Consider the following 14690-nt stretch of genomic DNA (forward strand, 5'->3'; position numbering starts at 1 on the left):
TCATAATATAATATAATATACAGGGTGTCTAAAAAGTAATGGAAACCCCCTTTTTCTACATCTGCGATCGAAAGAGCTGAAAATTCTACGTTCAGATACGTACCCAAGTCATAGGTCAATTGTAACATTCAAGGTCAGTTAGAGGTTATTTAAAATTAACAAAGTTTTCTAAGAGGTCAGTGTAATTCCAGAAGTAAATTGCAACGAGGAATTCAACGGTGTCCTTCATTTTGACCTTGAAGTTTACCTTCATGGCTTTTTTAAGGTTAACTTTGTTTTTTAAAAATGAAAACCCCCTTTTTTACATCTGCAATCGATAGAGCAAAAAATTCTACGTTCAGGTACGTACTCAAGTCATAGGTTAATTGCAACGTTCAAGGTTAGTTAGAGGTTATTTAAAATTAACAAAGTTTTCCAAGAGGTCAGTGTAATTCCTGAAGTAAATTTCAACGAGGAATACAATGAGGAATGCAATGGTTGGGGAGATCGAGTTCGATCTTATGATCAAGTTCATTTGCATTTTAATCGCACTTTTCGTAATGAAGAAAGGTTAAATCCTGTCTCAAAATCAACAATTGAAAGAACTGTAAGGCGCTTTATGAATCATGGATCTTTTAAAACCTTCAGAGAACTGGTCGGCCTTAATCTGCAGGATCTGAGAAGATGCAGATGGACATAGCCCAAGCATTTGTTGAAAACTCACACCTTAGTTTACGTCGAGCTAGTGATGAGCGTGACGTTGCTCCTGAGACAGTGCGAAATATTTTAAAAAGCATTAATTTCCATCCTTACAGAGTTCATCTGGTACAAGAGTTCAATGAAGTCGATCCTAATCGTCGGGTTGAATTTTGTGAAATTATGATGTACAGAATTGATATAGATCCTCTTTTCTTGTACAATACAGTATTTTCAGATGAATCTACTTTTACTTTAAAAGGTGAAGTTAACAGGCATAATTGTAGATATTGGTCCGACACAAATCCTCATTGGATGCTGCACTCACTCACAATATCCACAAAAGATTAATGTTTGGGCCGGTATCTTGAATGATACATTGATAGGCCCTTTCTTCATCGATGGTAATCACAATGCCAGTGCATATGAAGAGCTTTTCAGAAACCAAATTATACCAAGAATAAGGGAGATTACAGGCGATAATTTTCAAAATATTTGGTTCCAGCAGGACGGAGCAGCGACTCATTACGGTAGGGAGGTTCGAGCATATTTGGATACTCAGTTCCCTCAAAGGTAGATTGGAAGAAGGGGTTAAATCGAGTGGCCTGCTAGATCTCCTGATCTGACGCCTCTCGACTATTTTCTTTGGGGTTATTTAAAGAGTAAAGTATAATCAACGCAACCGCAAAGCTTAGCTGAATTGCAGCATCGAATTCGGCAACAGACTACTTTGATTGGTAGGGAGATGATTCGTAATGCTGTAACTCATTTTTACAATCGCATAGCTTTTTGTCAAGAAGCTCAAGGTTTTCAGTTCGAACATCTTCACTGAAGCGTGAGAGGCAAGGTGACTCACGCTAATCAAGCACCCCGAAACGTGAAAGGCAAGGGGACTCACGCTAATCAAGCACCCCAAAGGGACCAAAATTTACTACGTCCACGTCGTTGTTCCTGGGTAATGCTAAACGTAAACGTAAACTGCGTGGAAAAAACCTTGAAAAACCCTTGAAGATCATCCCCAAGATCAATACAGAGCTCACCAAGGAATTTTTCGTTGAAATTTACTTCAGGAATTGCACTGACCTCTTGGGAAACTTTGTTAATTTCAAATAACCTCTAACTGACCTTGCGCGTTACAATTGACCTATAACCTGAACGTAGAATTTTTCGCTCTATCGATTGCAGATGTGTAAACGTGGTGTCCATTTAAAAAAACAAAGTTGACCTTCAAAAAGCCATGAAGATCAACTTCAAGGTCAAAATAAAAGTCACCACTGAATTCCTCGTTGAAATTTACTTCAGGAATTACACTGACTTCTTGGAAAACTTTGTTAATTTCAAATAACCTCTAACTGACCTTGAACGTTATAATTGACCTATGACTTGGGTACGTACCTGAACGTAGAATTTTCCGCTCTATCGATTTTAGATGTAAAAAAGGGGGTTTCCATTTTAAAAAACAAAGTTGGCCTTTAAAAAGCCATGAAGGTCAACCTTAGGGTCAAAATGAAGGTCACCATTGAATTCCTCGTTGAAATTTAATTGAGGAATAACCTTCACTTTTTTGAAAAATATTTTACCTGAGGAAATATACAACCATCCCGGGACTTTTTAAACACATATCAAATTCTACACAAAACATACAAGCATAATATTTTTAAACATGTTCAGCCCAAAATGCTTTCAAAACAAGAAAAGTAGCGTGATTTTTCACAGAAATAGGGGAATAACAGATAAATAAATTCTTTCGACTAAAATTAATGTATATATACCATATTTAATTTTCTACCAAAAACAGTTGAATTTTCAACGAGAGAGTTGAGTTTTCAATCAAATTTTTTTTTAAAAAGTTGACTTTTAAGACCGAAAAGATGAACTTTTAACCAAGAAAGATGATTTTTTAAACAAATAATCAATTTCAGAACAAACAGTTGCATTTACTAATTAGTTAAAATTTCAAGCAGGAGACGAATTTTTAATAAAAAAGTTGAATTTTCAACCTTCAAAGAAGAATTTTCAACCAAACGGTGGAATTTTCAAACAAAAAAGAATTATCTTCAACCACAAACAGTTACATTATACATAATATAAGTTTCTAAATAAAAAAAAGAAAATTTTTGAACCGAATAGTTGAATTTTTAACCACAACAAAAATTAATAATGAACCAAAAGAGATGAATTTTCAAGTCAAAAATATGAATTTTCAACAAATCTTCAATAATTATACCAAATTGTTGAATTTTCAAATCAAAAGGCGAATTTTCTAGAACACAGTTGAATTTTTAACCAGAAAATACGAATTTCTAACCAAAAAGTTCATTTTCAACCAAATAGTTAAATTTTTACGAAAATAAAAGAACTTCTCACCTTTACCAAAAAGCTTGATTTTTTACCAAAAGATTGTAATTGAAAACAAAATACATACATTTTTAACAAAAATGGTCAATTTACAACTAACAATGAAAATTTTTTAATCAATAATATAACAGGTTAATTTTCAAGTTACAAAAATTAATTTTTAACCAAAATTAATTTCAACAAAATAATTAAATTTTCAACCAAAGTGAACGATTTTCAAACAATAAAGTGGATTTCTAACAAACTAATTTAATTTAGAAAAAATACATAAATTTTGAATTTTTAAATTAAACTAAATGGTTAAATTCTGTGTTAAAAAACATTTCTATGAAAAACGAATGAATTTTCAATAAAATAGTTTAATATTGAACTCATACAATACATATGAAAATAGTGTAACTTTTTCCGTTTTTTTTTGTTCTTATTACAAAATCGCTGATATTTTTTGACTGGGATGCGGGGCAACTGAGTAAAAACGCTTTAAAAACACAGAAAAGGCATACGCTATCTCATTATCCTAAGTTAACGGATAAAATACAAACATTCAAATGAATATTCAACAACGTCATTCAACTTTCAATCATGTAGTTGAATTTTCAACCAAAAAAGATGAATTCTCAATGGAAATTTTAATAGTGAAATTTTCATTTAAAAACGATCAGTTTTTAAGGAAAATTGATTTTTAACTAAAAAAAAAAACAAATTTTCAACAAAATAGTTCAATATTCAACCAATTAGTAGAATTTTTAACGAAAAGAGATGGATTCTGAATCAACAATATAATAATAGACTTTTCAATTATAAATAAATAACTTTCGCTCAAAAATAATTGGATTTGAAATGAGAGAAAATAATGTCACATTCTGGGTTAACCCCCCGACATTACAAATCGGTCAAAATCTGCACCCCCGGCAGTGTGACGTAGCCTTTTAAAGACCTTTAAATTGTGACATTTTAACTTAAAAGGAAAGAAATTTGAAATATTCTACACTTTTCTTAAACTTTCAATATTAAATTTGTATAGCTTGATGATTCTAAATGAACTAATTTTAAGATCTCAAATTCAATTATTTTTGATCTTCAATGCTTCAAATTTAAAATGGAATGATTTTCAAGTTTTCAATTCTATAGTTTTTTTAAAAGTTTTAAAGAAGCATGAAAACTTGTAAAACCTTGAATTTGTATATTTTAAGAATGATTAATGTTGAACCAATACCAAATTTGGATTTAAAAAAATTTTCTCTATTCAGCACATTATTTTTTTAATTGCTTATTTTACATATGTAAATAAATTTATAATAATTAATTACTTTGCCTCGGGGAAAAATTTTTTAATTTTTACAAGTTCGCCTTGGCAATCAGCAGTCATTCTTTCAACTCCAACTTCCTTAGCATAAGCTATGAGAGAAGGCGTTTTCATTGGATTAGTAAAATTAATTCGCTTCGCGGAAACTCCATACTTTTGAACTTTGATTATTTCTTCCTGCAAAATTTTGGTTAGAAAATTAAATTTAAAAAAAGTAATTCAATACAAATTTACAAAACGATGAAAAATCAGTATTAAGCATTTTCAATAATACAAGTACATCAAAAGTGAAAACAAATACCTTTGAGGCGCAATCGAAATGACTATTAAGTTCTGATAGAACTTTAAGAATGGTCGGATGAGAATTGCAAAATACAGCTGTAATGTAAATCATATTATTATAAAACATAACTAAGCCAAAATCAGTCCTAATAAGTTTCTTTTGTAAACCAGTTTCACAAACGACAGGACTTTTATGTTTCAGAAGGGAACTCATTTTTACTTATTTCTTTATTTAAAACTAATAACTACAGAAATAAAAGTATGAAATACCGAAATAAAAAGCACTGTGGATTAATTTATAAAAACAAAAGATTTTTTAGTAAAATTACTTAAACTCATACCATAATACGGAACAACTTTTGGAATTTTACTCAACCATAATTTATGTCTTGTGATCACTTCGCTAACGTTTAATATATGAAATGCATCATCCACGTTTTCAGAAACTGAAATTTCCTCAATTATATCACAAATATTAATGAAATCATCTACGATTCTGATTTCTTTAAAATTCAGACAAGACATGATTCTTTCAGCGAGACTGTTTTACAAACGACGGTTTAAAATCAAGTGCTTCATGTGCTTCAGTGCGATTCTTAACGCACTATCTTATCAACTTATCCAGAAAAGATCATTTTTGTATAAAACCTGAAATGCGAAACTACGCCGTACACGGTTATAGGAGGGGGGGGGGGGGTCTTGACGAATTGTCACGTATAAGGAAAAAGATCGCAGAAAGTTACATCGCGCATGAAAAATATGAATAACAATTTTTTGAAATGCTTGAAAAACGGAAAATTAGTGATTCTATGTTGCAAGTGCTATTCTTTATTGAAAGTTAATTCTTTTAATTGAAAAGTCTAATATTATATTATTGATTGAGAATTCATCTCTCTTGATTAGAAATTCTACTATTTGGTTAAAGATCGAGATATTTTATTGAAAGTTCGTTTTTTGTTTTGTTAGAAAACTCATAGTTTTAAGTTGAAATTTCAACTATTATATTTTTCTTTGAGAATTCATCTTTTTGGGCTGAAAGTTGAAAAAATAGTTGGAATATTAATTAAAAAATCATTTTATGGTCTTAAAATTTAACTATTTTTTTGAAAATTAATTTTTCAACTGAAAATTCAACTATCTATTTTCTTGGTTGAATATTTTTCATTTTTTAATGAAAATTTATGTATTTTGTACTAAATTCCTATTTTTTGTATAAAATAATTTAACTCATTAAAAATGTAACTGCTTGGCTTAAGGAGACACTTTGTTAAGCATTTAGTTATTATTGGTTGAAAACTGATCATTTTTGGTTGCAAATTCAACAATTTGTTTTAAAATGGATGTATTTTGTTTTAAATTCATTGTTTTTTGTAGAAAAGTAATCTTCTTGATTTTCAATTCAACTGTTTTCTAGATCATTCACATTTTTGGTTTTAAAATTCAACAAGTTAAATGAAACTTTGTTCTTTCTTGGCTGAAAAATCTTTAGGGTAGAAAATTTAATTTTTTAAATGGATAATTTGTCTTTTTGCGGTTTGAAAATTGATCTTTTTTTCTAGAAATTTTATCTTTTTCGGTTCAAAATGCTTGTTTAAAAATTAAACTGTTCTGGTTAAGGATTCAACTCTTTCGTTAAAAATTCGTATTTATGTTTGAATGTAACTATTTATGATGATTTCAAATTAAAATCTGTTTTAATTAAAATATGAACTATTACATTTTTGGTTGAGAATTCAACTTTTTGGTTAAATGATACTGTTTTTGAATTAAATTAAAAACCTTTTGTTGATTGAAATATCAACTATTAAATTTTTCTTTAAAAATTAATATTTTTGATTAAAAATGCAAGTACTTATTAGTTAAATGATGAAATTCTTTGTTAAAAATTAATTTGTTTTGACTTTATCATTTCACCTGAGGATTCAAATAAAAATTGTTATTTAACTAAATTAAACTCTTTTTAGGTAGAATTATCAATTATTTTGTTAAAAATGTGTACCTTTTGCTTGGAAGTTCAACTATTTTGTTTTGAATGCAATTTTTTGGTTTATAGTTAATTTTATTGTTGTTAAAAATTCAATTATTTTGTTGCAAATTCAACTATTTTGTAAAGAGTTAAACTATTTTGTTGGAAAATTTTACTACTTTGCTCTTGTTTGAAAATTCAACTCTCTTCTAAGAAGTTTTTCTTTCTTCTTGAAGATTCGACTATTTCGTTTAAAATGCACTCACCTTTTGTTTAAGCTAATTCTGTCTTATTTTCTGATGAAAAATTTGACCATTTGATTGAAAAATTCGTCTTTGTAGACCATAAATTGAACTATATGGCTAAAAATTCTTCTTTTTTTTTTGCTTAAAATGTAAAATTTTTTCAAATTCTAATACCTTTTATCTTGAAGATGCAATATGTTTCGACTTGAAATCATAAGCGTTTCATATTGAATTCAATATGGTTTTCTTTTATTCCCCTATTTTCGTGATAAATCAAGCTATTTCCCCCATTTTGACAGAACTTTGGTCTATTAAAATATTATTTTTGTATATTTTGTGTTTTATTTTAGGCGTTTATGACATAAAATCAAGGAAAAAATTTTGACTTAAAAGTGGAAGGTGTACTAGGCAGTCTGATAAGTACCTGAAAATTCTAAGAGATGGCATTAGTATTCACTAATGTGAACCATTTTCGTCGAGCTTGATCCTTCAAATGACGCCTGTCAAAACTTCAGCCATTTATGTTTACGCATTTACAAGTTACAGCACTGAGAAGCGACTAACCTCCGAGTTTTTTTTTAATATGGAAAAATCTGAGTTTCGAGTTTTGATCAAACAGTACTATCTTCGCAAGAAAACGATATCCGAGACCAAGACCAAGCTGGATAAGTATTACCCGGACTCTGCACCGTCGATTGGAACGATTGATAAGTGGTTCACCGAGTTTCGTTGTGGCCGTACGAGCACAGTTAATGCTGAACGATCTGGGCCTTGAAGAAGCTCTGCGCGCGATGGGTGCCGCGTTTGCTCACAGTCGACCAAAAACGAACTCGTGTGACAACTTCCCAGCAGAATTTGGCATTATTTTCGCGTAAGCCGACCGAGTTTTTGCGCCGATTCATAATCATGGATGAAACCTGGATCCACTACTACACTCCTGAGTCAACGCAACAGGCAAAACAGTGGGTTCCACCGGGCCAAAGTGCTCCGAAGCGTCCAAAAACGCAACAATGGGTCGGAAAGGTTATGGCCTCCGTATTTTGGGATGCACATGGCATAATATTCGAGGACTATCTTGAAAAAGGTAAAACCATAACCGGAGCATACTATTTATCATTATTGGACCGATTGAAAATCAAAATCGCCGAAAAACGACCGCATTTGAAGAAGAAAAAACCGCTTTATCATCACGACAATGCGCCTGTTGCATGCTTACTTGCACAAGCAAAATTGCATGAAATCGGCTTCGAATTGGTTCCTCAGCTAACGTATTCACCAGACCTGGCCCCCAGCCACTATCACTTGTTCCCTAACCTGAAGAGATGGCTCACCGGTAAGCGTTTTTACTCAAATGAGGAGCTCATAGCTTAAACTGAGGCGTATTTTGGAGACCTTCCGATCGAGTACTTTTCGGACGGTATCAAAAGGTTAGAAAATCGTTGGACTCGCTGTACCGACCTAAAAGGAGAGTATGTTGAAAAATAAAACCGACTTTGGCCAAAAATACGTCTCCGTGTTTCATTTTTCAGGGACTTATCAGACTGCCTAGTAGGTTCGTATTTGTGAGGTCGCCCTGGAGGCTGAAGCTGTGTGATGAAATGTGATGAAAAAGAAGAGTGGCAGAAAAAGTTTTTAAAATGGCGTTTCGTAGTTTTTGAACGGCTCCTTATAAATAATTTCATGAATACGAACGGGAAAACTTTTACTCTTTACATTATATTATATTTCAAAGGACGTTTCCATAAGGCGTTTATTACCCAGGAAACAAAAATTTATTCACTTGCATTTGAATGAATTTTGAGGTCTTCTGAATTGCGTATCTGTCACTGGAATTCCAGATAATCGCCCATAGGTTAGAGTGAGTTTTGAATGAGAAATCAACTTTTTTAATCGGCCACGTAATTTTTTTCTCGGACCCATTCAGTAGCGATTATGAATCAGGATTAACCGATAGAGGAACGATAATTCCGATAAAAAATTATTAATTTAAATAAAACAAATTTAATTTAAATAGTTAAAACTATTTATTAAAAAATAGTTCAATTGGCAACTTTTAAGAAAATCCTGGCATACATGTAGTCTTTTTTTATTTACAGACTATTTATTTTTAGGCATTTTAATTGATTTTGCTGAACATTTTTTTGACCTATTTGCATCACACCACATCAGAATGTTAAAAATTTATTTAATTATTTCACATTTACCATATATGAGTCTTAAATTTACAAAAACTAACACTCACGTTTTATCTTATCGAAATTACCTTGACCAAAAATGCGGGTATTGAAAGTCTTAACATTTGGATGTTTGTGATGCAAATGGATATAAGCGAAATGCGGAGTTAGTTTCTAACACGTGGACTCCCTGCAGCCATTATCATGTGCACTGAATAAGATGAATGTCACGGGTCCTTCATTCAGTGTAAATCTTATAATTCCTGTACAGGATAATCTAATAAAACTACTTTAAAAAGAGAATTGCAACTAAATAATCATTGACTATAAATAAATTCTCGTACCTGTGTAAATATAGTCCTCTATTCCAAGTAATATAAATACAGTCCACTCTTAAAATAAACTTTTGATATTTTTGCATTCTCATCAGAGAAGGTATTAGATTTGTGTAAAATTTGACCCCCCCCCCCAGTTTTTGTCAAATGTCCACGTTTTGAGACCCTCTGAAACTGAAAAACAGGTTTTTACGAATGTGTCTGTCTGTCTGTAAGTCTTTATGTCTGTCTGCCTGTGAACACGATAACTTTCGAAAAATTAATCTATTAGATTTCCCTTTGGCACACTCGTTTAGTTTCCTAAACTTCTCTGTACGGTTATTTATAGGATTCAAAAGGTTGAACAATTTATCCTAATGACTTTTTTTGAAAAATCAAAAAATACTAGAGTTAGAGCATTTTCAAAATCCAAAAAAACAAATAAAGATGAAAATTTTAAGCCAAATAACGCATGATACGAAAAAAAATCAAGAGAAAAAAAACGTTCCTTTTTGAAAGCCCTAAAAGATTATAATAACAACATTTTCAATTTGGTCAAAAAGTTAAAAATTCCAAATTTGATCGCACCAAAAATAATGAAAAATTCAAAAATTCCATTTTTTGGTCAAACTATGCAAGATACGAAAAAAATAAAAAAGCTCAAATTGCGCGCCCTGGGAAGAACTACAAATTTATAATGAATCTCTTTTCGATATAAGCTACGAAAAAAATGAGACAAAAATTGTTCATCCAAAAAAGAGCTATAATTTTTTATAGGACACGTCGTTTTTGCTTTAGTCGTAAAAAATACCATTCAAAATAAAAATATTAAATTTGTTTGAAAAAACGACACAAGGTACGAACTTAAATTATCAGACAAAAGTTGTTAGCCTAAAAAGATCTATAAATTTATTATTAATCATTTTTTAAATAGTCGTAAAATTAATTTAATTTATTATTTAATTTAATTTAATTAATCGTAAAACATTAGATAAAAAATGCAAAAATGAACTTTTTGGAAAAAGCGCAGAAAAGACGAAAGAGGACATAGGCTCCTATATAGGACCCTGTATACGTTCCTGTATTAGATCCTATGCAGATGCGCAGTAGTTTTTATTCAATCGTAAAAAAAAAACATTGAAAATAAAAAATTATAAAAACAAGGAAATAAGAATTACACTGTAAAAAAAGATTTAGTTTTAGTTTCTTAAAATTAAATATTATATCATTGTAAATATCACACACTTTACTGTGTGATTTTACAAAAGTATGTGAAATTACATCCTCTAGCGATGTAAGTAAAAGGACCCACGAACAGCAGTGTAATATTACACACTCGATAAAAATAAAATTACACATTCCCTCGTACGAACTTTACATTCATAAGGGAAAATTCAGTCGCAGCGTGTAAAAATACCGCATGCGTCGGTAAAATCACTTTCTGTGATTGAAAGTTACATCGAGATTTTTAATTTTACCAAAGATCTTTAATTTTACCCTGGCGGAAACTGTAACATTTTTTATTTATAATTAATTTAAAATTTAGAATAATTAATCAAATAATATGTAAATACGAAAGCGTCTCTCAACTATGTTTAACTTTTTTGTCAGCTTTTACACAAAAATAGAACGAATTCGAGCTACTCCTATTTTACCTTTTACATTTTCTGTTATTGGAACGGAAAAAATGCGGTTATTCAAAACGTGTATTTCATATTTTTGTTACGGAATATTTAAACATCAAAAAAATACCCAGAGTATCTTATGTGTTTTACGTAAGTAGTAACGTGTCCGGCTTGTGTTTTTTCAATTTCCATGAAAATATTACGAAGTTTGATCTTTCGAGTGTTCGAAACATGCCGCCCTGATCAATTTTATTTTATTCTTTCACATAATGAATTTGACATTTTCGCGTGTAAAATTATCGGCCGAATTGGAATATCACAACAAATTCGTACAGTTACTCTGATACACGAGGGTCCTTTTATTTACATCCACCAGAGATGTAAAATTCAATACATTTTTTTACAGTGTAGTATGATTCAATTTTTATGCATATTATGAATTGTAATGATATGCATTTATTAAAATGTAGCATGTTTCAGAGCAACTTAGAATACAATTTAAAGCAAAATAAGAAACAAATACAAAAATAATCATGATAAATACAATTTGCTTTTTATTTTGAAATTTTTTAAGAAGTAATCCCAGACAGAGTTACATAAAAATGTATTATAATTGATACAAAAATGTTATGTATAATGTAGAAAAGTTTTACATGTTGGATAAAATCGAATGCGAAGCACGAGATACGTGATGAGAATGTGTTCGTTAAAGCCAAAAGAGCTTTAACAAAAGAGAGTTCAAAATTACAGTTGTCGGTCCGTTCGCCTTTGATTTTAAAAGTTCTGTGCCCGAATGTGGAAGAAATGCAAAGACCAAGTGCGGAGTGCGATTGCCATCAGTCGCATGCCGTAGGTGCGCTCAAACTCTTTTTTAACGAAAGAGAATTCACAATTACAAAATTACAGTGGTGGATGTTTTGAGTCTTAATTTTAAAATGTTTGCGCAAGAATGTGCGAAAATATAAAGACCGAGCGCGTAGCGCGAGTTAAATATATAATCGAGCGCGAAGCAGATTTTTTATTTTAAATTTGTGCAGATTTTCTTATTAATTTCAAAAACTAGAATAGGCACCCAACATAATTAATGTTAAATTACATACAGGAAAGGTATATTGCTTCAACTATTAATTAAATTAAATTAAATTAATTATTTTACATATATTAATATTTTTAAATGGTACTTATCCACTGTAGGCTGCACTATCCACTGTTGAAAGGTTTCCCATACACGTATTACATTTATTATCTCAAACAAATTTAATTGTATCATTATTCATTTTTTTTTTCTAAAGGAAAGTCTTAGTGCTCACTTAAATAATTTTTTAAAACGTACAATCTGTGGAAAAGCGAGGTGGAGAAAAGGAATGCAACGTATTCAATGTAAAGTGTTCTATTAAAATTCACGCAGAACACGTTTGATTACATCAACGATCGACGGATTCATAAATAGATCCACTCCACAATATTCATGATTACCAAGTTGTAATATTAATAATAATAATAATAATAATAATAGTAATTGTCATCGTTGTCATTAAATCTTAGCAAGAATAATGACAGCTTTTATAATAATGTACGCTTTCTCAGAGAGTAAATAAGAGGCCCCAAACATTTGTTCATTTTCATATTTTTTTATTTTCTATCTTTCTTTCTATTTTTCGTCCCCTGTTTCGTCTTCGTCTTTTCATTAATTATTCCTATAATCTTACGATGGGGCCGCTTACTTAATCCGCCAACAATATCCACAATAAATGTCCGATATAGTATAATATATTTATAAAATATTCTCGCGTTCAACATCTAGAAATTGAAAAAACTACACTCTACGGCTTCACGATCTGAATAATAATCCTGATACACGATGGCCATAAATCATAACGATTATAATGACGTTACATCGTTTTTCCTTTATCATACATAATTCATGTCCATAACTACGCTTGAGGAGATCAGTGTAAATTTTTCTCAATCACTTTTTTTCGTTTTCCACCAAAAAAATACCTGTTTTATTTAACGCAAATGTTTATATATCAAGGTTCCAGATTCACGGAAGACTTTATTTTTAATTCAAGCTTAATGTCCTTCAATTTTTTTGCAGTATAATGTTAAAATTTTACACTGATCTCATTCATAAATCGAATAACCGTATTTTTAAATATCTACGTCAGTTTCGCCCTTTGCTTGGCTAAATGAATTCGTCGCAGGACGATTTGGCCGTTAGACTTGTATCTTATAATAATAATAATTTATTACAACAATAATGCGGCTTAAGCGTAAAAAAATAATACGAACGAAAGACTCGCTTCGTAAAATTTGCTCGGATCGGTCAACGATATCTCAAGAACAGAGAAATAGCTGAGCAAAAGTTCATTTCGTCTCTCCAATATTGAGCACTTTCAATTTGATCTCGAGGTTCGACCATTTAGATTTTCAATTATATATTTTATGTGCAAATCTAAATTAATGTCAAAAATCAAATCGCGCGAATGCCCTGCGACGCTGCTGAACATACAATCCTGAGCTTTTCCACTGCTTTCTATTTTTCGCAAAATTATTCAGCTTCAACTGCAGCTTTCATCTTAAGATTCGGGCCACGAACCCAAATCGACTTATGCAATTTATTGTTACGAGGGGAACCTTCTTTCTGTTTGTGTATCAGAGAAAACATTCTTGGACAGAAGAATTTTTAGATTTCCAATTTGTTTTCAAATAAATTGAATTCATTTCTAGCTTTTGAGGAAAAATTCCGGACTTAAACTTGAGGAAAGAGGTTGCAGAATGTTTATCAAGCAAGCACGCCCGCGGAAAACAAACCTGATAGCAGTCGCATACAAACAAGAAATTTAATTGAAATATTTCCTGAAGAACGACAATTTTAATATTAGATATAGGGTACAGCGCTTTTTATGAGACGTGCATAGCCCAAGTCGCATGTTACTCTTTTTTTAACAATAATCTAAGATCACAAAAATTTTTGAATCAAAAAGAAATAAACTTGATTAGTACGAGGTCGAATGTACAAGGCTTTCAGTATCAATCTTCCTTATTAATTTCTATTTTTTTATAGGAAATTATTTTCTGGAAAATAATTAATTGAATTCCAACTGAGGGGACTGTGACTTAATGCTAATATAAATTTATTATTTGTCAAGTGCGATTAAAAATTTAGGATGGAGTCACACCACTTTTGCTCTGCGACACTCATAAAATCGAAGTTCCTGATCGAATTTTTGTAAAAGGATTCGCGAGTGACGACCTTCAATATTTCAAATTCAAGACAAGAGTCCCAATTCTAAATAGCATTCTTTATCAAAATATATCTTTAAAGAAAATAGACGAGAAACACAACAGGTCGGAACTTCACGATTCTTTTCACATCCGATCGACCCTCCGCAACGTCCTCGCGTTTCTACAGAACTACTTAGTACAGATTTTCTTTTTTTTAATACACTATGAGTCTAAATGAACGCCGAAATTCTCTTCTGAAGAACATTTTTTTCAGCTTTTGGTACCAAGTGTAAAAATAGATTTTTTCGCCTCTGATCTGCTTCTCACGCTTTTCCATTTCCTCTTTTTTCTCTTTTATTTTTTCTTCTCTCGCTTTGTTTTACTGACTAACGAGGGTAGGAAAGAATTTTAATCTCTGAGCACTTTCCACTTTTCTTTCTTTCTCTTTAGAGCGGCGGTAGAAACGCGAGTATTCTTAAGACGCCATGTACATTGTACATTTATATGATTTCTATAT

General features: G+C 31.0%; 1 protein-coding gene across 2 annotated transcripts in view; it reads right to left on the bottom strand.

Moving 5' to 3' along the window:
- Positions 1 to 5215, bottom strand: part of LOC117182241 (ornithine decarboxylase 1-like) — a 12842-nt gene extending 7627 nt beyond the window's left edge. For both annotated transcript variants that reach the window (XM_033375333.1, XM_033375334.1), the window contains exons 1-3: positions 4963 to 5215; positions 4641 to 4717; positions 4344 to 4516 (exon numbers count right to left, since the gene is read on the bottom strand). In XM_033375333.1, coding sequence (XP_033231224.1) covers positions 4344 to 4516; positions 4641 to 4717; positions 4963 to 5146 — 434 coding nt within the window. In that variant the 5' untranslated portion in view covers positions 5147 to 5215. The remainder of the gene's footprint in view (positions 1 to 4343; positions 4517 to 4640; positions 4718 to 4962) is intronic.
- Positions 5216 to 14690: the final 9475 nt, after the last annotated feature.

The sequence above is a fragment of the Belonocnema kinseyi genome, chromosome 10 (genome assembly GCF_010883055.1).
Source record: "Belonocnema kinseyi isolate 2016_QV_RU_SX_M_011 chromosome 10, B_treatae_v1, whole genome shotgun sequence".
Lineage (NCBI taxonomy): Eukaryota > Metazoa > Arthropoda > Insecta > Hymenoptera > Cynipidae > Belonocnema > Belonocnema kinseyi.